The 27088-nt window shown below is 38.9% G+C and overlaps 2 protein-coding genes across 5 annotated transcripts in view; one reads left to right on the top strand and one right to left on the bottom strand.

The window, feature by feature from the left end:
- ptprea (protein tyrosine phosphatase receptor type Ea) overlaps positions 1 to 24038 on the bottom strand; it is a 57870-nt gene extending 33832 nt beyond the window's left edge. Inside the window, exons 1-2 of one of the 4 annotated variants that reach the window (XM_085416715.1) lie at positions 23926 to 23988; positions 7635 to 7691 (exon numbers count right to left, since the gene is read on the bottom strand). The gene's annotated coding sequence lies outside the window, so the exon portion shown is untranslated. Of the gene's footprint in view, positions 1 to 7634; positions 7692 to 13613; positions 13636 to 23925 lie in introns of those variants that run through there. The other 3 variants (XM_085416714.1, XM_085416717.1, XM_085416716.1) reach the window with 3 other exon arrangements.
- Positions 24039 to 25227: 1189 nt separating this feature from the next.
- clrn3 (clarin 3) lies at positions 25228 to 26876 on the top strand. The gene is made up of 3 exons (XM_085415314.1): positions 25228 to 25529; positions 25971 to 26156; positions 26300 to 26876. The coding sequence occupies exons 1-3, from the start codon at positions 25298 to 25300 to the stop codon at positions 26575 to 26577; spliced, it is 696 nt and encodes a 231-aa protein (XP_085271440.1). The 5' UTR covers positions 25228 to 25297; the 3' UTR covers positions 26578 to 26876.
- Positions 26877 to 27088: the final 212 nt, after the last annotated feature.

Below are 27088 nucleotides of genomic sequence, written 5' to 3'. Positions count from 1 at the left end.
GGGGGAAATACGATGAAGTGAGTCAGTCAATCGTGCGTGCACATTTTATTATTGTTATTTAAAAAAAATGTCTTGTTCTCCACTACAGCTGCAAAATGAATATCATTTAAACTAAAGCAAGACCAATATAACCAATTGTATTTAGCAAGCCAGGTTGTCCGTGATGACTGCATACAGCTCTCACTTCGTCAAACAGCGCATGCGATAAAACAGCCCATAAATAATCAGTCGTACTTGTCAGATAAAATATGCTAGGGTACGAAATCATTTGCACACCTAGAGAGGTATAAAATACATTCTGAGCTCAATATGCATTATAAGTAAACACAGCCAAAAGGTCATGTGTTCCACAAAGATACGCAAACAACAGCTCGGCTACTGGGATTAAAAGCAAATAGAGTTAAAACTATAGTCAAACAGGAATATATATAGAAAAGAAACTTAATAAAAAAAATCATCTTCCACTCTGATGTTCATCTCAGCGAGGAACAGATTGTGCAAGTGCAACATATGTGCTTTTCCTGCAGGTGTAAGATTTACAGCTCTGCACCAAATCTCGCATACAGCTGTCATTTTCCCTGCCAAAGCCTGTTAAGTTCAACCCAAATAGAACCAAGGTGACAAACAGCAGGTCAAACACAGATGGACACCAATATGTATGTAGCAGACATCTTTGACTCATCTACCTCTCCAGGGTTGTGGTCAATCAGATTAGAGCATCACACTGAGATTTCCGAATACACTAACACAAATCCAATTATAGAGATAAGCTCTGCGGGCAGCTACTCCCATCACACACACACACACACACACACACACACACACACACATACACATAGAATGAGAGAGGAGAGAGATGTCACTTCACCCTAGCTGCTATCGGGCCCCAGCATCAGTCCAGCACAAAAGTCCTCTCTGACCTGCCACTATGTGTCACTTCCAAAAACACAAAGCCTCTATGAACAGTTCACAACTTTCCCAAAGACTGATACAGACTGATTCATTTCCAAGCAATAAGGAAAATATGACCTTTGTGTCACGGTTCTGGGTCAGTTTGACCCAGTATTTTGAGTTGTTATGTTTTGGTTCATTTTTGAATGATGGATTGTTCTTTATGTTTCTCTGATGCTTTGTTGGGTTTTATGATGAATCTGTGTTTCAGTTATTTTGGTGTGTTTTTGCATTATGGATTGTTTTCTTATTCTCTTGTAGTGCTTGTGGTGATGATGATGATGATGATGATGATGATGATGATGATTTTCATGTTTCTGTTTATCCATGTTTAAGGATTTGTTGTTTCATGTATAGTTTGAGTTGCATGTGTTATATTCTGTCTGCCTCTCTGTCTGCGTCTTTGTTTAGTGGTTTCTTGTTTCCTGTTTTATTGTGAAGGTCTGTGTCTCATTTGAGTGTGTTCAGTTCTACTGCTCCCCTGTCTCGTTAGTCCAATTTCTCCCAGCTGTGTCTCCCTCCTGTTGCCCATTCCCTGATTACCACCCTGTGTATATTAGCCCTGTTTTTTCCTGTGCTCAGTGTTGTGTCATGCCATCAGACTTGCCTGTGTGTTTCAGTTTCTAGTGATTCAGTGTCAGTTCATGTTTTGTCACCAGCAATAAAGCTGAGGTTTTTGAGTTTCAATTTAGTGTCTGAGTCCTGCATTTGGATCCACCTCTCCATCCGCCTGCACACAGAGCCCTGACGCTTTGAGTATTTTCTAAGTGCTACATAATGGAAATTATTAAAAGACGGTGGTAAACTTTAGAAGTTAAGGCCTATAGGAGATGAGAGCAGTTTAGCAGCTGTTTTACAAAGTGTTATAGAAATGTAAAAGTGAGAAGAGTGGCAAGGTGCACTGTGATTTATGGTGTTTAGAGTCAAACTTGAAAGGGACTAAAATCAGCCTTTATGAGAACTGCAGCAGCAGAAACGATAATGAATGGCACTTCAGAAATAAAAGCATGTGTGCCAGCTCTCTGATCTGTTATGAATGGAGCCGTGTCCCTGATTAGCCGTCACCACACTGTTGCCTTAATAATCCAGAGCAAGAGGTCAGGCAGGAATGAAGAGTGTGATTTTGTTATCCGATACTCCCTCGCCTATCTGTGTCACTTCCAAACACACCGGTGGATCTTGGCATCCAGGTTTGATGAGCACCAGTAAGTGGCCCTCAGCCAAAGTAAGCAGGATATGAATGTGATAAGATCATATAGCAGCTCTTCCAAACTTGGCATTTGGAGTTATAATCAAGTATCTCAAAATTTCCTAAAGGGGCCAGTCAGGACTAGATCCTTTACAGACAGACTGTGGATGACCACATTGATACTGATATTTATTTAGTGGACAGCTAAATGAGAACTCTGATTTAATACGCACCTGTGGCTCTCTCAGATCGATAATCAATACCGTGATAGGGCACTAAATTACCCAGAGCTCAGAACAATTGAGCATCTGTGGGGTGAGATGGAAACAATGAACTTAAAGCTGAACTTAATATAGCAGAAAATAGGTTATTTGCAAGATGAGGATTCGCTGAAGCAAGGCCACCTTTAGCAGAAACTAACACTAACCCTGTGTGTTTGGTCTGCCCAGATTTTCCACTTCATGAATGATTATCCCTTCATTTAAACCTTTTATTTGGGTCCCACATTAGAAAGAAAGGGACATAAGTGAATGTAAATATGAAATGCCAAAATGCACACAGAAACCAAAATCAGACAGAACTGAAAGAAAATACAGCATACTTTGTTGAGATATGGGTCACGACCGCTAATTCATTTTTCCTTTGATTTCTGTGGAGATCTTTGGTGTCCTTTCAGATATTAATTTAAGATATTTCTAATCAAATTAGTTTCACAATGACATACGTTGTTTGTTTTTAGAGAAATTTCTGAGCATCTATTGGATGCTTTGCCCTAACAAAGAAAACACAATCAATGGATGAAACCTAATAACTGTATCTGGCTTTTTACATAGGGTAGATCAAAGTTTCCCCTTCTCTATTTGGTGACTGTGGAGTAATGTTAACTAAAAAATATGAAAAAAACTAAAATTCGATGAGGAAAAAAACTTTTATTCAACTAGAATAAAAATACAAATTTAATGTGAAAAAAAAAAGAGAACTGAAAGGATTTTGTGATAGGAGGAAACAAGGAGTCAGGTCAAATTTGTTATCACAGCTCGCCAGATGAGGTGCTGATGGGCACGTTCATTGAGACTTAACTGAAACTAAACAAAATGTAAAACAAAAAGTCAAAATGAAACTAGAACTGTAATACAAATCAATAATAATTCTGTGGTGCCTCAGTTTTCCTGTTCTAAGCTGAGAGAATAGGCACTATATATATATATATATATATATATATATATATATATATATATATATATATATATATATATATATATATATATATATATATATATATTTATATTGTGTGTGTGTGTATGTCTTCTTGACCATGTCTACATGCCTAAAAGCATTGAGTTGCTGTCACATGATTGGCTAATAAGAGATTTGCATTATCCTTAACAAGCCATTTAATATGTGTACCTAATAAAGTGGCCGGTGACTGTGTGTACACACATATGCACATATACACACAGACACATCTGTGAGTAAAATTTACATTTTAAATGAGCAAACTGTTTATATGACTCTTTTTAATTGTATTTCATTCGCCTAAGCACCTTAAATTATGGATTGAATTGTGCATTTAGCCCGTCTGTAACAGCAAAAAAAAAGAAAAGAAAAAAAGGATCAGTCTGGACAGCCTGTCAACCAAATTTTCAGCCACACAACCCAGACACAACGTGACAGACATAACAGCTGCCCAAAAAACCTTTACAAATCCTCAGTTCATTATAAGTACAGCATGTAAAAACAGTTATTATTTAGCCTTCTATCCAATAATCCGACACACATCGCCACAGTGGCAGTGTCTGTCTTCCCTTCCTCCTCTCACATCCTTCCCAAAGTTGCTCTCCCAGGAGCCTGGGAGCACCTCAGACAGAACTGGGTTAAGATTATACAAGATCCCAGCTGAGAATTCCCTGCAAAATATAAACTCCGTGAACCCCAAGTGGTAAATATTCATGAGAAACAGAGAAACAGTGGTATTCCAGCACGAGAGGGAGCAAACACATCGCCACACACAGGCATCTACAAACCATCTTCTAGTACAGACAAAGCCTAAAACAACCGTGAACAGTAGACTGACATTATAGGGCATGTAAGAAACATATACACCTACACAAGGGAGGAAAAAAACTCTTGAGGATTTCTCATGCTGTGTGTGTGTGTGTGTGTGTGTGTATATATATATATATATATATATATATATATATATATATATATATATATATATATATATATATATATATATATATATATATATATATATATATATAACGGTGTATATATAACGGTATATATATCTGGCTACAGCACAAAAGCCACAAGTCATGTCTATCTGCGCAACCTTGTCTGGGAACTGAGATGTTTCACATGCTAGAGAGGAAAAAAACCACCAACGCCTACACGTTTTTCGCAAGAAAACTGCCAAAAATAGGGAGTGGGAAGGAATTTTTAAAATGTCTAGCTGTGATTTAATATATAACAATAACTGTTCATTTATCCACTTTACACTGTTGCTACTGAAAAAGGGGGAAAAAAAACATAGTTCAGGCTGTCTATCAGATGCCAACATAAAGATATGGATCAAATCAAATCAAAGTATCCAGTAAAGAAAGTCTCAAAAGAATAACTAGTCACTATTTTTAATTAAATTTAAAAAAAAAACAAAAAATCTTATGTAATCATCTGTGGTTACTGCGGGGGGGAAAACCATATGAGTGTGTACGTGAGCCTTGTAAAAGTCTTTTAAATGATTAGTAAGAGGCACAAGTGCTATATTTATATCTAATCTGCTGCATGTCTAGAATACCTTTCACAAAACTAGTGAAAGGTACATTCTTGATGTGGTGTGCACGTACATAATCCTATCCAAAACCTCAACACCACTGTCCAGCTTGTGGGGTAAATCTAACTCTTTTGACCACTGGTCAGGAGTACTCCCCAAGCATCACATCACTGTCATTGTATGCAGCCGACTCAGAAAACCTGCAGTCCACAAGCAGGAAGAGAAACAACAGATCATATCCTGTGTGTGAACTGTGGTTTACAGCAAAAAGTGGGTGGGGGTGTGTAAAATTAGCTGGACTGTGAGAACTAAAAAGAGTGAGGTTGAAAGAAGAGACAGAATGGCCAATCAGATGAAGGAACATAAAAGAACATGGGGAGGAAAAGCGCTAGAGCCATTATTGGTTCAGCTTTGAGTGACTGTTGAGTGTAAAAACACTGACTAAACTAACACATCTCTGCCTCAGCATTGGCTCAGCTGTACAGCATATGAAGCCACGTTATAAAACCGAATAGCTCAATAAAACTGTGTACTTTTGAGCTATGACAGTAATATTTATTTGTGGGTGTGCCACACAGTCATAGGCCAAGAATTAGTTGTCTAAGATTACTCATGTTGTAATAAAATCGAGTTAAAAAATACCAGACGAGTGACAAAAAAAAGGCTAAATTGTTCCAATACACACAAGCAAAATCCTAGGGGTTTAAAATTTACAGACGTTTCATCATAATGATCCACTTACCTCAGAAGGAAAAAATAGCTTGACTTTTAGCTGCTACATACTGCACAATGTTCACCGTGTATACAGGCTGCATACAAAGGCTGTATATAACAGCTTGTACATTTTTTGTAGCATCTAGTTTAGCGTTACAGCCAAAGTCATCATGGTTTTAGAAGTAATGAACATATTGTAAGCTTTCTTAGCAATGAGCATATATAGACTGTGTGCAAACATTTTTTCTGGCTTTTCTACAAACATGGACGTCATTTGGGTTTGCTATGCTTTTGGAGACAGACTCAACTGGCCATTCAAGTTAGTACACTTAGTGTTACCAAGTGGGTGCAAATATTCAGTTTATTACTGCAATCTGGGTGAAAAAAAGCTGTCTGCTGCAGTTAAACCAATGCCACAAGAACGCTTAAACTTTTTAAAGTAAAGTTTTATATAATGTGATCGATTGTTTATATAAAAGGTTCTGCTCATAGGCACTTAAATGATTTCCTGCTTGGATACCGATTGATCTAATTGGCCTCTTCTGGATGTGGCCCATCTTTCCTCTGTCTAAGCTAAAAAGATGAAAGAACAGCTGTGGAAAGCATGGTGTAATAACCTGCAAACTTAAAAGCACTCAAGTCAACTGTGGGATCACCATGCAACAGCTGGACACCCCTATATGGTCCTAACCAAAGTGTGTTTTCAGACAGGAAGTAGGAGATGATGGAAAGAACATCCTGGAAATCTAAGTCAACAGGATATGGATGATTTGCAGGATAACGTTCAATGCACTCAGGAGCAATGAGTAGCCTGAAAAAAAGTTCTGAAACCTCTTTGAATCTTTTTCTTCAAAAGCATCAAATCAGCTGATCTGGTTTCGAGCAAAGCACAAGTAAATATTGCAATCTAGTCATCAGACGGAGATAACCTTGCATCCCCCACCCTACTCTCCTTCCAGGAAGGAGTGATGTAAATGTTCTGTAGTGTGATCACTTGACATGCAACATGAAACGTGTAGGAGGAGATCTGCCCCAGCCTCGAGGGCTAGCAGATCAAATATGCAGGATGCATGGACCACAATGTCAATAATCCTGAAAATAAAAATAATGATAGTGTTGCATCCTGATATCCCAAACAGACCTGAGAGATTTCGGCCTAGTTCTTCAGGGTATAGCATTTACTGGTTGCCACAACTTAATTAATATCAGAAATAGGATTTCTTCTTGGATTGCAAATCATACAGATGCTCAGATTACAGATGCAAAGCCACGGCATGTTACTTTATGCTGTTTTTTTTATCTGTGTTGCAGTGACCTACAGGGAAACAAAGAGGTGGGAGAGGGGCTGCTGTACCCTCTTTAACAGGTAACAGGAAATTGGCCATTCAGCATATCAGCTACATTAGCTGCTCCAGTCAGCCTGCAGACTGATGGATGGCAAGTCACACTCGAGCTGCGACACCATTGATTTCCTCCTCATAAAACCCAAGACTGCTGATTCAAGATAATGCTACATTTTTAAAGGCTTTGCTGTGATATTGCTGCGATAAATTCAGAAGATTAAACTGATAAACAAGCTCAGACACACTGACCAATGAGATTTATTTCCAGTATAGTGATTTATTTGTCTGGTGCTGTTCATTATTTATTTACAGTCTATCATCAAATGTGTACTTTCATTTCTAGTGTGCTTTCTGCTGACTTCTAAAGAGATTATTCACAAGGCTGGAACATTCCTGCTATGAAACACTGGTGTTGTTGTCAGTAAACTGGAATGTTTCCTAGTAATAAACATATCGAGAGCCTTCATATTGTGTACTCCCAGTGAAGTACAGTCCCACTTAATGACATTTTTCACAGTACTTATCATGTCACAAAGTATTATGCTTCCACTGAGCTTCCACCGATTAAAAACGTCTTAATATTATCAGAAATATAACACAATACTTTGATTTTTACAGCACAATAAATGAGTGAACTCAGTGGTATTGGTCGTCTCCTTACTGCAGTGGTCTTGGTTTGATTCCAGGCCTGGTCAGTGCTGCATGCCGCCCTCACCCTCTAAACCATTTCCAGAAACAAAAAAGGCAGTATGTGGTGAGTGCAGACACTCTTTATACAAGCACCACAGAAGCTTGAGGTTCACTTCCTGACAGCAAGAACATGAGCTCATTTGTTTGCTGTGTTTCATGTAGAATACAGTGCAGTTCAGTGTGCGTTTCATTTTCTAGTGCATGGACAGTTTTTGTGGTTGCAGGTTTTGAGTCGAGTAAAAATGCCATTTATTTGATTAAGGGAGACTTGTTGTTGTTGGATGCTCGTAATAAAAACAGCCAAAGTTTAAAATAATGTAGACGTGATCGTCGTGAGCTAACTCAGTCTTCATACTGCTTTGAACGCTCTGTTCAGGCATTCTTTTTGTTCATTGCGCTCTTTAACATTACTGCGTGTGGATAGCTTAATTTGGTCAATGGTTCCCTTAAAGGGTAAACGGGTTATTTTGAATCATGAAAATATGCTTTAGTGGAGTTTAACAAAAAAAATAGGTTAAATATGACCTTTTATTCTCAATTTTAAGTGTGGAAAGCCGTTTTTATGAATACCAACGTGAAAACATATTGTGGCTAGGCACAGTGTTATTACTAAGTTGTACCCAGTCATCAGTCTTGGCTTTATTAAATAGGATGTTATAGGTTGCGGGCTTGTCAGACAGTCATGCTATCTGTCACAGGGATTACTGGTGTGAATCGTTGCGAAGAGCTGTAAACAAAAGGCCCCACGTGCACAGCTCTGAGAACAGAAGATAAGAAAGTGTAGGAGGGATTCTGGTTGGAGGGGGGGGTTACTGATCACTGTGCCAAGCTAGGAGCTGTGTGATGGATTTCGCACACATCTTCTCATCTATCTCTGAATCCCTTTGTGATGAACAAAAAGCAAAAGAGCCCCCTTCTGAGTGCATTCTGATGAAGAGGAGCACTATTTTACCATTCATGTCATTTGCCCTCAATGCACATTGTGCATGGGTAAGCAAACACACCCCGTGGTGCTACGGGGTACAATTAATGTTTTTCAGGCACATGGGTCTCATGCTGGAATATTTTCAGGAATGGAAGAAAACCAAGGACATGAAGCATTTCTCAAAGCTGCTAAAATTCAAAGTGAATCTATGGATATATCTGGCAAATCCAGCAACAACATAGAGGTGCATTGTCTGTCGGTATCGGCAAGTGCAGCATCTTGGCGGTACAAAAATCTGAACAGAGTAACGCTTGCCAAATGACATAAGCTGAAAGCAAGCCCCCTCCATTTTTAGAATTAGTGACATTACACAAGCAAATAACAACAGAGATGCCATGTCAGCCTCTCTGGAGGGTCAAAAATGCACGGATTAGACTGTCATTAATACTGAATCTGGATTATAACAATCCTGAGGCAGCTCAACTGCCACAGATTACTTCTATCCCAGCAAGGGCAATGACAGACAATGGCACTTTTTGTTCTCCTAGAACTGACAGTACCGCACAGTAACAAAGAGAGACTCATTTCTAATAGGGTCAGGAGTGATTAGACAAGCGGCAGAACTGGCAGCTCATAGAGAGACCCAAGATCTCCCAAAATCCACTAGTATCAGACAAGATTTGTCAGATCGATTGATGACCTAACTACAATTAGCCTATTAATGCAGCTTGCCGTTGTAAAACAAGTTAAATTATCAGCCTACCCTTTGAAGATGTTTTATTACAACATGACGCTGTAGTGGAAACAGATTTAGTATTAACACAACACATCTTTGCAGGACCACTTAGCTTTGATACAAATGGCACCCGTCTGTCTAGACATCATCACATATCTTGTGATGACAGCCCACCCATTTTGGCTATTGTGATTGCAGTCATGCTTTTGATGCATTATTTATTAGCCTCCCACAAAAAAGTCTAAGAATTTTACCCTCAGTTCTAATAAACTGAACCACAAATTTAAACGCTGAAGCTGATTACAGTGTCGTAACGCAGTTGTTTACTTTTCTACATCTTTAAAGCTCAGAAATATAAATGACACAAAGGTCGCCTTTACAAAGTATTGTGTTGTTCTGGCATAAACAGCACCCATTTTCCTTTCTTATGGCTTCAAAGAGACATGTAAGAAGAGGGAACTGGGAACAGGATAATCTCTAGCATTAAAACAAACTCTTGTTCTAATATCTGGGACTTCATTAGCATTCTTTCACTCAAACTAAAAGGCGTTGTTTCAGTGGAAGACACAAGATAGAAGGAAACAAAGTGGAGATACAAAGGGTATCAGAGGGAGTTGGTACAAAAAAAGGCATGAAAATCTAAAGCCTGAGGAGGTAAAGAGGGGGAAGTGAGACAATCTCAGAAACAGACAGAGAGAGACAAAAAGAAGGAAAGAAAGAGGGAATACAGATCAGTCAGTGTGACCTGTCCTTGCCCCACAAAAACAAATGACATCAGGGTGGCTGCCAATCAGCTGATGTGACTCAGAGAGGCTGTCAGAATTCACTCCAGCTTTATTTTCCTGTTCCTGACACTTCCCTGTAACTTTTATAAAAAGGAGACAAATGGGTAACTGTAATCACACTGCACATTATTGTAAACTGAACTCAGCTAACAGTGTTTTAATTACTGAATTTTTAAAAATCTGCCTTCTGATAGAATCTAATTGTTTCATTACAATAAAAACCCACAGCCTTTTTATTCTTTGTGCAAAAATATAGCTTATGTAAACCAATCCGGCAACCGTTTCACTCCAATTCATGAGTAAATGCAATTACTCTGGTTAATGTGGCTTGCTTTAATTAGACGCATCTTTGGTGACAATGCAAAAACCATCACAAATGGCAGCGCACCAGGAATTCTCAATGACTGCCATTTAGAAGCCGACAATCTCACCGTCCTCTTATTGAGTGGAATCACTGTTTAGCTTTAGAGCAAACCAGAGATGAGAGGCCGGCTTTTGTTTACTCTTGTAAGGAATCAAGGACACAGCATTTCTAACGTTTTGTGCAAATCATCACAGAAGCTTGAAAAGTGACAATTATTCAGGCAAGGCTTAGCAAAACGATCCATTTTTGTTGCATTCTGAACTTTTAGCAATTTAATCGTAAATATCAGATCTGTATATTTGTGTTATTATTTTGTAGCTCGACTATGAGTTTATCTGAAAGTTCAAAATTTGATTGTGTATAAATGAGATGTGAACAAAACCCTTTGTTTAAATTGGAAAGGGAAATCCTCTCAGTGCTACACACTGGGGAATGCAGATATAGAAAAAAATCATTTCTTGTGAGAACCCAGAGGTTGAAAGTAAAACATGCCCCTGCTAATCAAGTTCTCCTCTGCTCCAGAACAACAATTTGAACACGTTTTAATAGTCGGTTTCTATAGAAACAGATCAATGCTGATTTCAATGATAAAATGCAGTTGAAGCCCTTAAGAGAAAGTTTTACTATTGCAACATCTTTCACTAGAAATAAAATACAAATTAATCAATTCTGTAATCCACTGCGCCTGAATTAACATTTCAATGAATACAGTAGGGGGCATCATTTCCTTGAATGAAAAAGGTTTTTTTTTGTTTTTTTTAAAAGCAAACGCCTGAATCAGCAACTTTAACCGTCTTCTAATGATATGCAGTGTGTTTGAGAGTGAGATAGATGATGTGCTACAGATATCTCATCTATACTTGACAAACTGGGTGTGCAAAAGTGAAAGAAAGTCTAGTGATAAGGGCCCACAGTAGAATATATTTACTGCATATTAGTAAATCCAGACAGCAAAACTGTGTGTAATTATGACATATTTAGTCTCCTTAAACAATGTAATTTGGAAGTGTGAGTGACAATTAAACTCTCTAAACTTTAGAGAGACCAGCATATGCCATTTTCAAATACGGACTGCAGCCCTGAACTATTCTAGATGTCACCCAACAGAGGTGCTGAGGTGTGAAGATGTGAGAAAGCAAATGTCACGTGAGGTTTGATTGGACATCAAACGGTCTTCAATCTGCAAGCTCCCCAGCACCAAAGAGTGCGTGTAAGCCAACTGAACACAATAATTAATTATCAGTTGAATTACCAGTGAGAAAGCAATGTTGTGTGCGCAGTTTCCTGCACATCGTCTTGCCAGAACTATCACCTAAACCAAAACTGAAAGTTCATGTGTGAAAAAGAGGTTGTTCGATTTCTTATTTTGATTTCTCAGCAATCAAACTACTGTAATGTCAAATTTAGAACAGGGAAAGTTGCAACTCTTCACATTTAAAAGCAAATATTTGTGCTTTTTGTGCAATAAAGACGTCAAAATTGGTTCCTTATAAAAATGCTTATGGGGCATATGTAGATTTGCCAAGTGCTAACTAACTGTATACATAATTCTCCCAAAAAAAACCCACAGAAATGAATTCAGGATCAAAATGTAAAAAGGCTGGCATCCCCATGACGTCTCTGGGGGAGGGAACCCGGAAACAGAAACCCCCCGTTGACATCACCCCAGCAGGATTTAAAGGAAACCTAATTGGACATATGCAAATGAAAGATGTGTTAAAAATTCCTCTTTATCATTGGGGGATGCATTTTGGCACCAGTTACCATAGCTCCATAAATTTCATCTTCCCCAGCTTGGGCTTGTTGTATGATGTCAAATGTGCATCCACTCCCTATTTTCTTTCTCTCTGCGTCTTCATTTCCCTTCACAGCGTACACCCAACCCCCTTCCATATTTTGACAAGAATCAATTACAGACACAGGAATGCAGGATGAAATGTGTGGCCTGGAGCATGTAGGATTTTATATCAGACCCCACACCGGTATGGTAGTAACGACAAGGGTGGGGAAACTATAAAAACAACCCTCTGCTTCACCTTGATTACCACGCTAACGTTTCCAGTAGCTTGATATTTCTGGTAGCCAGAAGTATCAAGCTACTGGACGTGCACTAATGAAAAACAACCAAGCAGATATGTAGGAGTTTTGGCTTTTTTACAGGATTAAAGTGCACAAGCGCCGAAGGACCAAACACCTGCTGGTGCAGCTACACATGAGAAACAGTGTGCCACTCAAGCTGAACATGATGAAAATGGACTCCAACTAGTCTGCACTAATGAGTTTTTGCAATGAAGCTGAAGGCATCTCTATGGCTAACTAAGCAGCTAACTAGTCCCCTGCTGTGGCCCAGCTGCTGGATGCGATAGTACAGCGATGAACTGGCAGAAGTACAGAGCTCTTTTTATTTATTTCCTCTTGTAATTTAGCCAAGTTGGACAGACATCACTGATGGCTCAGAGCGCATGTGTCAGATTTGGTTCAAAATGCTGCTCAGCACACAACAGACTCAACATTTACCTCGTATCAGATTCGGCCCAGCAAATAAACACCGCAGCAATGCAAAAAAGGTTAGCATTTCTTTGATGGCATGCTGTGCTTCAAAGAAAACCAGCAGTCCTAGCCTCTCTTGTCTTCCTCCTCATCTTACAGTAGGCAGTCATAAAAGACTGCAAATGAGGGGGTTTCTCAGTATGTTCAGAGAGCAAGGCATTTTCCCTCTCAAGGGAAGACAGATCTGATGATCAAATCCTTTCCTGTCTCCTTGTTGAGCCCCTCTCTCTGCAACGGAGCGCATTTCCCTCTCTAATGCCAGCCATGTGTCACCCACTACTGCCAAACTGTTTTGATAAAAAGCCTAACTGCTGAATGTAGGAAACAAGGAAACAAATATTAGATAAAATCCATATGTTCAATATCTAAAACAATAGAGTGGTATAACAATGATGAAAAGCAAACAAACACCCTTTTCCACTTCTTTTAATGCATTTAAGCCACAAACATCCCCAGGGAAAATAATATAAACTGTGAAGCATAAATGAGGTCGTGTTTTCAAGTAGGACGAATGACATTTGCAGCCGAATAACAAATTTGTTATTTTGCAAAAATAGGCCATATAGCGTAGCAGCATTAAAAATACATACCCCTATGGTGTATATTTGTCTTTTGCTTAGTCTCCAGATGCAGAGAGAATGAACGTGGGGAGGAAGAAGTTTCGAACAATCCTCAGTTCACCAGCGGTAAAATAGACGTTTGTGTGAAGAGCCACCCACTGACTAGGCTTGGCCCACAAAGAGACTCACTGTGAAACTCGGCCCTGAGACACATCATTATTATGATCACCCTGATCTCCAACCTCATTTTACTCCTTGCCATGATTCTCCATGAGAGAAACCACTCTGCTTTTTGATGACTGACTGTGATCCCTGCTCCCTGTTAACTGCCACACAACTATCTAGCTCTATGAGACATTATGAAACAGGCAGGCCACGAAAGCAAGCCGCCAAATACAGGAGGAAGCAGTCTGCTAGCACGCATTGCTCACTTATTATCACCATATGTTGCAATCACTGTATCTCCAGGGCTTGTAGTGCATCAGTGAGTGAGGTTGTTATCAGCTCTAGAGCAAATGAAAAGCATTTCCTTTACATCCAAGTTGTTGGCTCTGGAATACGATATGCATTTTTTGAAAATGATGAAATGTCATTAGAGGGGGATGCCTTAGTTTTACTTTCCATACAACAGATTTTTTCAGAATAAAAGCATGCTTTTCCTAGCCAACAGAATGTATTTAAACTAATGACATATGAAAAAAAATACACCAACATAGTGTTGTTTTGTTTTTTATTCTCACAAAAAAACATCTTTTTGAGAAAAGGTGCAGACAGAGCTGAAATAACTATCTAATCTACCAATCAAGACACTGAATCAGCAACCATTTTAGCGATCAGTTAACAAACTGAATCATATTTTAAGCAAAAAGGTCAAACATTTGCTCTTTCTAGCTTCTCCTCTTTGAGGCTTTGCTGATCCTCTTTCCATTTTTCTGTTTTATATCAATAAACATCGGAGGCATGATCTAAAAGACAAAGTCACATTGTAATTTGTATTTTGTGTACCAACATTCTGAAGCCCTGAGTTTAGCTATTTGACTGTTGCCCACCACATTTGGATGCAAACATTTGACTGACTGTAGCACTTGGTAGCTGAATTGTTAGCAAGATGCATTCTTTACTTCGTATAATATTAAATCTTTATTCTGGTGTGTGGCTACCTTAATAGGTTGCTACCACTTGGCCAGGCAATGTAATTCTGAAACACATCACATTGCCTGGCCAACTGGTAGCAACTTGTAAAGGTAGCCACATACCCTGAATCATATTCTTCTTTCTATTTTATTGTAACTTTTAATTGTAAGTTACAAAATAAACATCATGTTGTATGAAAAAGACTTTTTATTGAGCATATAAATGTATAAAGAAGGTGTTTACTGAAGTTATCATTTGTGAGATATAGCTACTTTTTGTAAAGTTTATAATGTAACCCAATGTTTATTTTAGGTACCCAGCATTTAAAAATAACAGATATTTAGCTTAAACACAACAGTTAACCTGCTGATTGAAAATAATGAGTAGAAGTCAAAATAACCAGTTATAGTTTTATAATATCACGAATAAACATTTTTAAATTAGATTCTTAACTTTTACAGCGATGCGATTTGTGGTTCTGTGGCTTGTCTCCACTTTTGTATCTCACTTGGCATCGAAGCTGACAGTAATTATGAAAAACAAATGTCCTTTCATTGTAAGCAAATGGTGTAGATGTGGCTTTGTCTGTGACTGAGCACAAAAAAGCTTTGGCAGCGTTTGGGGGAGTGTTATTGTTGACAGTGTGCTTTCCCAGTGGGAAAACATACTGCATGACCAAATGTTGCAATGATCAGACACAGACAGTACGGCACAGTTTTGCTCATTAGCATAAAAATCTTTCTGGATACAAATCAAGAGAATAGACATGGAATTATGAGCTGCAAGTCATTCAAAACACTCTAAAGTCTAAATGTTTCAGCAGTTATAGATTAGATTTCCATAGCTGAAGGTCAGTGGGACAAAGTCATGTCATGGCACGTATTTTCTTACATAGATGAATCAATGCAAACTACCCCCCTAGAGCACGATGCCTTCTATACTCTCACATCTAAATTATTATTGATGCCTTTGCAAACTGGTGATTTATTTTCTAATGGAAAACATCTCATGTGATAACACCTCAAACAGCTATAAGCACATTTTTGAGGAGCAGACCAGTGATTATATTACCCTGTAGAATTGTTACAGAAAGGCTGGAGTGAAAATATAGCACATGCTTCATGCTTATCAGCACAGACTACATGTTGGCTAACCCCTGACTGTTGTTTCACTGCAGCATCGAACTGCTGAAACTCATTTCAACACAATCATCATAGTCAAAAAAAGAAGAAGCCTCGACACTATCCAGCCTCCCAAAGTCAAAAGTTAAAAGGTGCTTTTAATGAACGAGATCCAGCCTTGTTCTACACTCCACATCTTTTCAGCTCGACACAAAAACTGACAACCCAGATATTGAATTAATGCTCGTCTCTGTCACTGGAGGCCTTCGTGATGATCAGCACATTTGCAATTTTTACAAGTCTCAGCATACCAATGTTAAAAAGAAACCCAGGAAAGGCTGTGACTCTGAAGGAATAAAATAACAGCGTGACTCTGATTTTTTTTCTTCACATAGTCAGCTAATAAAAAATTACTTGTGTGTTAAAATAGTTGTTCTGTAGTTGTTGTGAAGCGATCAAAGAAAATAAGCCATCCTTTTAAATTACCCCATTGTATTTGGGTGAAATTGTTTGCTGGTGTTATTCCAGTGCCGTCAAACTGCATCATATTTCTGAAAACACACAATGAAAATATTGAAGGACTGACATAATGATCACAAACAACTCCCTGTGCAGCAGCCTTGAAAGAATGAATAGGAAATGAGCTTCTTTAGTAAGCATCCATTATTCATTAAGCACTGTATTCCTCCATGTCGACACCCTCTGTAGTGACACAGCCAAACCATTATTTCCTTATTCTCACCATCACTCACTCTTTCTCTCGCACCAGTTACACCCAGCTTTCATGTTATCGCCATACGATCAGCACCCAAATGCTTTACACTAGATAAACTCTACAACACGCAACAACTAGTAAACTAACTGCACTTGATGTTAGCTGAAAGAGTAGCACCCGGCAATAATGTTTTAGTAAAGACAAGAGCCACTGCAACTGAGCAGTTTATGGCGATGCAAAAGAAAGGCTATTGCATATGCTGACATATTGCAGAGAATAAACCTACCTGACATTATACAGGACTGATAACATAAGTCACAAGATCGTGTGAGCCCTTTGTAAATTGTGCTGCAGAAGAGATGAGATAAGTTAATCATGCTTTCTATATGCGCTATCATCACATGCGACGCAGCCACTTTTAGACTCAATTAAAAGCCACTTAAAATGCATCTAAGCAAAAATATGGAAGTTCAGTACAGGTTGAAATTTAAAAAGAAGGTAATTCCAGATACTATTTAGAAACATCACTAATCTCCACACACAGACAGGGGGAAGGTTCAGTTTTGCGTTATTCTTTTTCTTTTTTTTTAACTCTGGAGACATTGCACATTATCATAAACATCGAGCTATAATGGAATGTGTAGGTGTAACATCTGTGGACCCAAGATGACTGCATCTTGAATCACGCTAAGAATAAACAAACGAGCCTGGAAAGATATCCTCAAAAGCCGAGTCTTTTTTCTTCTTAGCTGCCAATGTGAACCCAGCCTCTACGCTGCCCTTTGTTTTCCATCGAAAATCTAATATTTGTTTTTCCAAGTCATCCATTCGGATAAAGTAAAATGGACTGAACATGTTTTAAGCCAAGAGCGGTATATGTTTGCTTTCCCTTCAGCTAAGTCACGCCACAGTGTGCAGGGAGTTAATCTCTTCTGGGCTCCACCCTACCTGCACTGAGCAGGTCACCGATTTAGGAAGCCATTTTTCAGCTAAAAATGCTTAATTTTTATGTTAGAATCATATCTTAAGAAACTGGCCAGCTGAGCCTTGTGATTATTAAAAAATACATTTTGTCCATCTGCTGCACTTCCTGCAAAACACAAGCCAGCACCAGCATAAAGACACTTAAAAGATTACAGAAATATGTGTATACCATTGTCCAAAAACCCTGTCATCTAAAAGCGTTGTGGTCTACTTTGTAAAGCTCTTATGTATCAACTTCCATAAACACAACTAAAAAACTATGCGTTGTCTGGGGTAGGTAACACCCGCATTACTACTTGTGGAGTGACATAATTCTGTATGTCCCTGGGCTATATTCTCTTATTCAAACCAGGTGGGCCGAACCTAGCGGTCTGTATCCTAAAATGAATAGTAAGGATCATGAGATGGTTACATAATAATTGTTTTTGCACAAACTCAGTTTTAGTTTCTCCTGAGGCTCCATCTTTGAGGTAAAAAGCTTCCTTACTGATGCTTACAATCCAGGGTCATGCTCAGGATGTAACCTGTGATACACCATCACAAGTAGACATTATTTCATACTAACTGCTAAGTTGTGTTTCCTGTCCTTGAATTTTTCCACTGCTGTTTCTAAGAGCACAAAGCCATCACAAACCCCTGTTAAATTAGCAGGCTAAACAGTTTTGCTTGAAAATGACTCACATGATTAATCAGTTATCATTATCATCATGCCAGTGAATAATCATTGTAGGTACACATAATTGAGGTGCATAAATGAGACAGGAAGCAGCTCTTTTAGTGATTTTGTTTTTTTCAAGGGGAGGGCCTAAATAATATAATTTTAAAGTCTCTTCTTTTGTGTCTCATGTGTTCAGCTCCACTGTTTTTTTCACAGGGCCAACTTACAATCCTCCTTTGAACAGAGGTGAGTGAGCTCCGAAGCATCTGAAAAGAGGCAACTTTGATCTCTATCCAGCTGTTTCAATGCTTCAACTATCCAGCTGACTCTTTAACACAGCTGACAGTAAACAAAAGCAAATTTCCCCAACTTCAATTTGGCCTTACAGGGACGCTAAAATACTTAGATTCTTATCTATCCCACTGAAGCATCTGATCAGCCACAAAATCCATTCTTGAGCATGGCAACAACATCCAAGACTGAGTCATAAAGATATCTTCAGCCACAAAAACAACAAGGAGTCATGCAGCAAGAAGAGACACAAGCGACTTAGAGCAACTTAACACTATATGAGCAAAAGTATTGGGTTAATCTTTGAATTCAAGTGTTTTCTGTCTAATTGCCGCATGTGTATAAAATCAAGACCCTGAGCATGCAGTCTGCCTATGCAAACAATTGTGAAAGAATGTGTCATTTTAAAGAATTCAAAGAATTTGAGTGTGGTACTGTAACAGGATGCCGTCGATGCAACAAGTCAGCCATAAAGTGCCAGACCATATAATGTTACAGAGCGGGTTTGCTGAGTGCTGAGGCACATTGTACGTAAAACGCTCCAACACTCTGCTAACTCAATAACTGAGCTCCAAACCTCGTCTGGTATTAACATCAGGAGAACAACTGTGTGCTGGGAGCTTCATGGCATGGGTTTACATGGTATATATGGACTTTGTTAATTCTGCACTGGGGGCATTTCAGTGATTACAGCAGCACAAGGGTCAGGAAGAAAAAAATCAATTAGAGATATATTAAAAATATAAAAATAGAATAATTAAGCAGACTAGTGTACCATACTATGTACAAATGGTTACTATATAAGACAAAATACACTAAAATATCTTCTTTTTACTTGCACATAAGGTGCAGTGGAAGTAGTAATGGATACAAATGTATTTTTTAGCTTCTATTTATCCTATGTGGGTGTTGCACAGTCTGACTGCTGTCGGGATGAAGGACCAACGAAAGCACTCTGTCCTACAAAGTGGCTATAGCAGTCTACAAGTGAAGGAGCTGCTCAGGGCCTCGTCTCATGCAGTCTCATGCAAGGCATGAAGGGTGTTGTCTGTAATGGACATCAGCTTAGCTAACATCCTCCTCTCACCCACATCCTCTATATAGTCTAGAAGGAATAGCCAGGACAGAACTTGCCCTATTTACAAGGCTATTTTCCTGTCCTTCTCTATGCTATCAGCTCCCCAACAGACAACAAGATTGCAGAAGCCGTCATTGTGTCGTAACAGGTCCTCAATAATGTCCAGAGAACCCAAAAGACCTCAGGCTGCCCAGCAGATGGAGACGACATGTGGCCATGCCATGACGGACTAGGTCCTGGAGATATGATACATAATGTGTAGTGTACTGGGCATTGCTGTGTGATACCCAGTACTTTTGCTCATATAGTGTATGATTACAGAGAAAAGACAACAATAGCAAAACAAGATTTCTTTAGTAGAAATCCATTGCCAGGGAAAGTAGTACACACAAAAATTGAAAAACAAAAACAAAAAGCAGACCAATCAGGAAGTGGACGTGGCTGTCTGCATCACTGTTTACAAAAAGTCTGCGTTTCAGTCAGACAAAAACAATCTTTAACTTTTCAGACTAAACGTAGGCCAGCAGCATTTCTGACAAGTCGCTCTTTTTTAAGGATGCCTAAAACACAGTAGTGGTGTGTATACTGGGCCAAAATGTACTGAAAGTTACACACTTTAAAAACAAAAGTATGTTAGCAAGGCTGTACCCTGAACTACATGCCAAATTAGGCTATTACAAAAAAAAGGAGCGGCAACCTTGAATGTTAACATGATTAAATGTTTTTCACTTATTTTAAAAAAAAGATGTTGAGTCTCTTCGTTTCCTTGCAGCTGTGCTGGTCTGGGGTGTAACAGATCAGGTGGTGAGGACTGTTGTGATTCAGAAAGATACAAGTGCAGGTACCAGTTTGTTCAGCTTGCAGTTTGTCTGCCCTTGTAGCAGCCACGTGTTTAATCCATGTAACAAGGCCTCCTTCCATGGAAAACCCTTTGTGTGTCATTTAAGTCCCAGCTCACTGAGGTTACAGGCCTGGCTGTATCCTACCAAAGCCCTACAGCAGGAAGCAAAACACCACTAACATGCCGTTTCTGCTTTTTTAGTTTGACTGTTATGTCAGTGCTTTCAGTTACAGTTTGCTTTAACTGTCGATTGAGCTCACATCTAAAAACAGAAGATCTATACAGTTAATCCTCCCCATTACTTTTCATTTATGTATTTGGATGTAAAATGGAATAGCAGGGTTAAAAGCAAGGGTTAATTTTCCATCTTCTCTCACTGCATGACTAAAGATATGTTTTCTCATTATTTAGTGTTTTCAGGATGAAGCCAACATCTAGAAGGAAGACTGCAGGGTTTGAATTCTGCAACATTCGCCGCAAGCACAAACAAGCCTACGATTGCAACATGCTGCAGCTTAATGGGATTCAATAAACTTCCACCAAGGAAAGCAGAAAAAATAGCAGGTTGGATACAAATACTATCTGCATCAAAAGGAAGATCTTACTGTGACAATTCCCATGCCTAATTCATTAGCCCTTTTTCAAGGCTATGATCATTTCCGCTGGCAAATATCTGATGAGTTCTGGGTCAGACCAGACTCATCCCTAAATGTTTCAACTTTATACCAATTAGTTCCTTCTCCGCCTACTTGAAAAGAGCGTGAAAAAACATGTGCTTGAAAAAAAAAACCTTCAAGCAGAGTGCAGTTAATGTATTTGCAGTCTAGGAGAGAGCACAACATGATGTGTCAAAGTTAAGCATTTCCAGAACTTAAGAGAGAAGTGGCAGATAGTTGAATTGGCAATTTAAGGTTTATATCCAGCAAGCTGTTAGAAACTACAGGTATGGACATCACACTCCTACCCACCTCACTTTGGATTTCATTAATCATCACATCTGTTCATTTCACGCAGCACACCCACACTAAAAGGCACTTACATTCACCACATTCCAACATACCATGTTTTCAGTTCTATCTATAGCAGAGCAGAACTAGAAAAGAACATCTTGGCGGTGATAAAAACACCAATTAAATGTAAGCTGGCAATAACTGCTGCAGCTAGTAACTGTTGAGTAGTTACGAGACCAAGGCGCTATTACAAACAACATATACGCGCTCTCACACTTATTTCTCGAGATATAACAAAGAAGGAGGTACAGAACATACCACGGACAGGGCCTTTTGATTATGCCAGAGATTAACTTACATCCGGTATCCTTCAGCAGAGCAAGTACAAATTACCCTCAACGAATAGCGTTTCGCTCGAGTCAAATATGAATAGCAAGAAGATGAAAGCCAAATCAATCTGCCAGCAGCACTCAGCAGTCAAATGTTATTTCTTCCCGCGGCCTTACACAGACTCATTTGTCTTGGCGAGCACAAACTATTTGTTTATTTCATTGCATCCTCATTAGCTTCTGCCAGAGCAGTGTCAGAATCTTCCTTGGGTCTATGCTGTATAATTTAAATGAAATTCAGACACAGACTGTCTACATAAGAGACAAAAGAGAAGATAAATGAGCATTAAGGAGAACATGTTGCATGACAGCTGCATTAATATTGAACCAGCAGAATGATGCAAGGTGTGTTACAAAATAAAAAGAAAATGAAGCAATACAGACACATTACAGTTTATTTTTCAAATTTAACAGAGACCCTTTATGCGTTTTCCTATTTCTGTCATACATATAGAAGATATTCATATTAAAAAGCTGTCGGTATGTGCAGTTAATCACGAAGAATAAAAAACCTCGGCCTCAGACTGCTCTAGACAATCTGTTTCTGTCATCCCAGTCACAAAGCTCCTGCTGGGAGCAGAAGTCCTGGCCACTAACAGATCAAACCTTCTGTTTGCAACGGGCGACCAATCAGGAAAAAAAGCTGGCTTAAAAGGAAGAAGATGAAAGTTAAAAATGGCTTGTTTCAGACAGCGTATGACCTAAGGGTTTGCACCAAGGCCTTATATAAAGTGAATACAGAATACAGTGCAAGAATCGAGCATAATACCTTCCCTCTAAGAATTTTTCTCTGGTTTCTAGAGAACATGTAATTGATTTGTCTTTCATAGTCTAGTAGCAAGAAAATCTTGGTAGGTCCTCAAAGAACTAACCTTTGCTTGACAGAGTATTCAGGTTTGTCTGGCAAGATCCTTAAGCTCCTTTATGTTGTAATGAACCAGATATTACAGACATTTGTTATTTTCGATACTAATCCAAGTTTATTCTGGAGGCGGCTCTACTCAGGCTGTAGAACCTGGCTGTGTCAGGATGACTAACAGACTTAATACAAGTAACAGCACCTCTATAAACTTGGCTAATGTTATGGCCCAAAATAGTGTGTAGTGACAGTACAGTGGCAGCTTGGTCCACTGTAGGCCAAGCAAGAAATGAAAAATGTGACATGAAAAGCATGTAGAATTAATTTCAGTGCAAGACTACAAATCTGTTTCTGCGTGGTGTTTAAACTGAAGTCCATCCATCAGTACAGGATGTCAAAGTGACCGCTCCTGTTGAAGGTCAGCAGAGCACAAACTCAATTGTTTCTCGGTTCATTTAATTTTTAATTTCCATGGTCTGATAAGAATCAAATGCCAAATACAGCACAGCATCTTCCCCCTTGCATTGAACTGGCAAACTGCCACAAGCAATCTGCTCCGGGGATGCTTATTTTTTGCTGGCCCTGACCTCTAACCTCCCAGGGGAGAGTTCTTCCCTTTGGGGATTAATGTCATTTCTGGTGATCATTACATTAAAACCAATGTTCAAATGCTTCGGAGCCAACAGAGCATTCAGCAACCAAATAACATTAAACTTGAGTCAAATTTTAACCTGACTCAAAAACCTGGGTCCTCCTATGACTGCAAGTCTAAGGAGACCATTCATGATATCTGAAGTAGTAATGCAGCCGTGGTCACCGACATGTTGAAACTGGCACAACTGCAGCCCACGTAAGAGTCAGCTAGCAAGTATGAAGACAAGAATGATCATTTTTATTGTTATGGTTTCTAAATAAAAACATGACGGTTAAACAAGGTAGAAGGGGGAGACTAAACCCCAAGACAGGGGATCAGGATAAAACTCCAAACGCTTGATCCATTAACCCATATTCACTGACGCACCGGGTTGACAGAAGTCGCTGCAGGTTGTCAAAAGGAGAGCTCAGAGCATTTAAGCACACGATAAACATGGTGACTTCTACGAGGAATTCACTCACTGCAACGGTAAAGCTGAATGCGCACCTGAAATGGACGCTAAATGTGAAAATTCCACGCGCTGCTGTGCGTAACGGACAGGTAACACGGCGTTTGACGTGACTGGGAAAATGACTGAAAATTTGGATGTTTCCCTCACCTCCTCGATATACAAGTGTCCGGGTGCAAAAAAGACGATGCAATGCCATAAAGGAATCTCATCACTCACCTTAGATGGCTTTAATATTCAGTCCTGAGCGCAGATTGTCTTGGAAAAGCCGAGGCGACGCTTCAGTGTTGCCGCCTGTCACCGGGAGGGAGGAGTTTGTGTTTACTCCAATATAACAGAGCTGTCAGCAACCGCACGGATCCTCTCTGTTTTTGGCGAAGAGAGGGAGCCGCAGTCTGGCCACAAACTTTATTACAACGTGTGTGTAGGACTTCTGCATTACAGATTCACTTTTTTTGTTTGTTTGTTACAAAGTCGTGTGGTTCCTTCTGAAGGTGTGCTTTATCTTAATAGGATTACATTTTACAGTTAATACTAGAGATGAAACGAGGGGGATTTGTGATTTAAATAAAGGGAATGAATTATGTATAATTTTTTGAACTGCAACAATGGGTGATAGACCGACACAAGAGTCTTTTGTTAATATGAGCAAATACACGTTCAAAGAATTGAATGCGTCATGGTTTAGGGGAATGGAAAAAAATGATTCTCTCGATCATTGTAGCTGCTTATCTGTCCTTATCAGGAGGCATGTATCCCTGCCCTGAGGTTTATAGCTCCAGTCATACTGGAAAAGCAGAACACTCTTCCTGTCTATTCTCAGAAAGCAGCAAATAGCAAAAAAAACTGTGAAATGTGATCCACAGTGAAACACGCTAATCTGATTTCTCTGTAATTTTGACATTTTATATAGTGTAAATGTGATTTATAATCTGTGACACTCCCCTGATAGCTTTAGTGCTTTATTGATGACGTATGCGTGTTATTAAGTGACAGCCCTCTTCCAGTAATTTTCTTTCTCATGCAAGATAAATAATTCATCTGCAATAAGTTTTATTGCCCTGCAATATCAAGGAAAGGACTTTGAAACCAAAGGCTGCAAACGTTTTTTTTAATAAGTCCAGCAGAAGGTGTGTGAAGTTCCTGAATTACAGGATCAAGAATCCTTGAAAGATTTGACATATTTCTTTTACATGTTTTGAAGTTGTTGGGTTTTGTTTGGCTCAGATCTTCAGATTCATCATCTGCACTTTACAATAATTTACTTCAAAAACAAATAAACTGTATATTTCTTCTTTTCTTTTTTTTTTACATGACAATGGCATGGCACCAGGATTATTGTTGGTGAAACAGGTGTCTCTACTATGACAACCAGCTCCATGTTTCCCTTCAAACCAAAGGTCGCAGCCATAAACATGACATTTTATGACCAGCTATCTATATTCCCCTCCAACAAGGAAGGTAAATGAGAATTACTTAGAGAATCTTTAGAGGCTCAGAGGACCTTGATCTCATTCTGTGGCTTCACCAGAGCTTTAGAGAAGAAACTCTGGGATTCGTGTTTAACTAGTGTAACTGGAATACAGTGATAATGCCTTCCACAAAGAAGACTCTGCATTTCATATCAAGTGCTTTGGCTACATCTATATCTGTTGGGCTTATTGGATATGGCATGTCAACAAAGTGGGTTATAACAACCATGGAGTGCGCACGAAAGGCTACTGGTTTGTACAATGGATCTGCTGAGATCACCTTGGCCCTTTTTGATGGAATATTAGAGAGATCCTCCTGCCCCCTGTTTGGAGCTACAGATACATTCCAAGGTAATTTTCAAAAGTTCAACCAACTAGAAACAGACTCAAACAACAAAGTTCTCTCATATATCTCCACAATGGTAACTGTTTTTATTTTAGTTTAATAAATTTCAGTCGCTGACACATCCTACCTTCAAGCAATGGGGAAAATTAAATTTAATTTGATTAATTTTGACCACCAGCTTCTGGTCTTACTCTAGAATCTGTGTCGCTCTTAGTGTGCATAATGAAAAGAACACACTGTCAACAGTTTTTCCTTCTGACACAAGCTGTTATGATTAGAAGTCCCAGACAGATATCTCAAAATAAAGACAAATGCTATCAAAACTTCCATCGTGAAGGAGAATGAAACTGCTCGGGCAGTTTTACCAGCCTCTTGTACTCAATAAACATGGAAGTTCAGTACAGCATTAAATGTAGGACCATAATAACATGTGTTTCTGTGTTTAGTGATTCCTACATTGGCAGGAAGAGAAGTTGCTTCAGTAGTCCTACACGGTCTGGTTTTGTGCCTTCTTGCCCTCTGTCTGCTGTTTTCGGCATGCAGCATCCTCATCTCTCTCTACAATAGTGTCAGCAATCCTTATGAAACCTACATGGGGCCTGTTGGAGTCTACATCTGCAGCTCTCTCAGTGGTAAGTGACTGATATGTTATAGCAGTAAGCATGTTGCAGTTGCACAAGCGGAAGTGCTGGGGCATTTCCATGAAAAAATAAGGTGTGATTTTTGTTCTATTCTTTTGTTTGTGATATTTCTAATGCTACTTATTCTCCTGCAGCATGCTTGTCTGTGATAGTCCTCATCCTGTTTGTGGTGAACATCAGTGCGACCAATATGGCAGAAACCTTTGTAGAAAAGTATACTGAGGGTGTTCCAGTAGCCCTGAAGGGAAAGGCTTCAGTGATGCAGGTAGGATATTACCTGGTCATCCCTTACACAGTGCTCTCTCTCATTGCCATCGCCTTGATCTACACATATGAACATGCAGCCTACACACGCAAAAAAGAGCAGCAGAAGCCTACAGAGGATGCACCCATGGACTTAACAATGTATTAGTGCAACAGAGACCATGGAGTTTTCAATACCACTGATATATTAAAGACTTTCTCAAGAAACCTACTGTAATGAAAGATAACCAACTGTGGTTATACACAGTAAGGTCTGGATACACGGTAAAGCCTTGTTCATTGTATGATAGATTTATAATATTTAGTCTTACTATATCAGGAATAGTCTGGTTGGATCAAGTACCTTACACTTAAATGTCATGTTTTGAGCAACAATTATGTAATTTCAGCATTTTGATCAAATTTGATATCAAGGTATGACAGTGCAAAGTGTTTGCTGATACAGTAAAAATATTACCATGTAAATTTCTTTTCATTCATATGTTTTTGAAATTCCATTCTTAAAAAATAACTATTTATTCTGTTTGTTTGTTTTTTTTAATTTTGTGTAATCTTTTTGGATTAAATGTATCAATTTAGTTTGTTTTTTCTTTTTAAAAAAACCATCATTGTAATATAATCATCACAAAACATGCTTTACAGATTGTCAGGCAGACAAA

This window comes from Rhamphochromis longiceps, linkage group LG8, assembly GCF_057381845.1.
Source record: "Rhamphochromis longiceps isolate RC_006_pf linkage group LG8, R_longiceps_female_GT1.1, whole genome shotgun sequence".
NCBI classification, from domain to species: Eukaryota; Metazoa; Chordata; class Actinopteri; order Cichliformes; family Cichlidae; genus Rhamphochromis; species Rhamphochromis longiceps.
This window is presented reverse-complemented; position numbering and strand designations above follow the sequence as displayed.

Excerpts from the sequence above, each read along its gene's own strand:
- clrn3 (XM_085415314.1), top strand. The coding sequence starts at position 25,298 with ATGCCTTCCACAAAGAAGACTCTGCATTTCATATCAAGTGCTTTGGCT. Across the intron at positions 25,530-25,970 it reads AGCTACAGATACATTCCAAG|TGATTCCTACATTGGCAGGA; the intron begins GTAATTTTCAAA and ends TTCTGTGTTTAG. Across the intron at positions 26,157-26,299 it reads CATCTGCAGCTCTCTCAGTG|CATGCTTGTCTGTGATAGTC; the intron begins GTAAGTGACTGA and ends ATTCTCCTGCAG.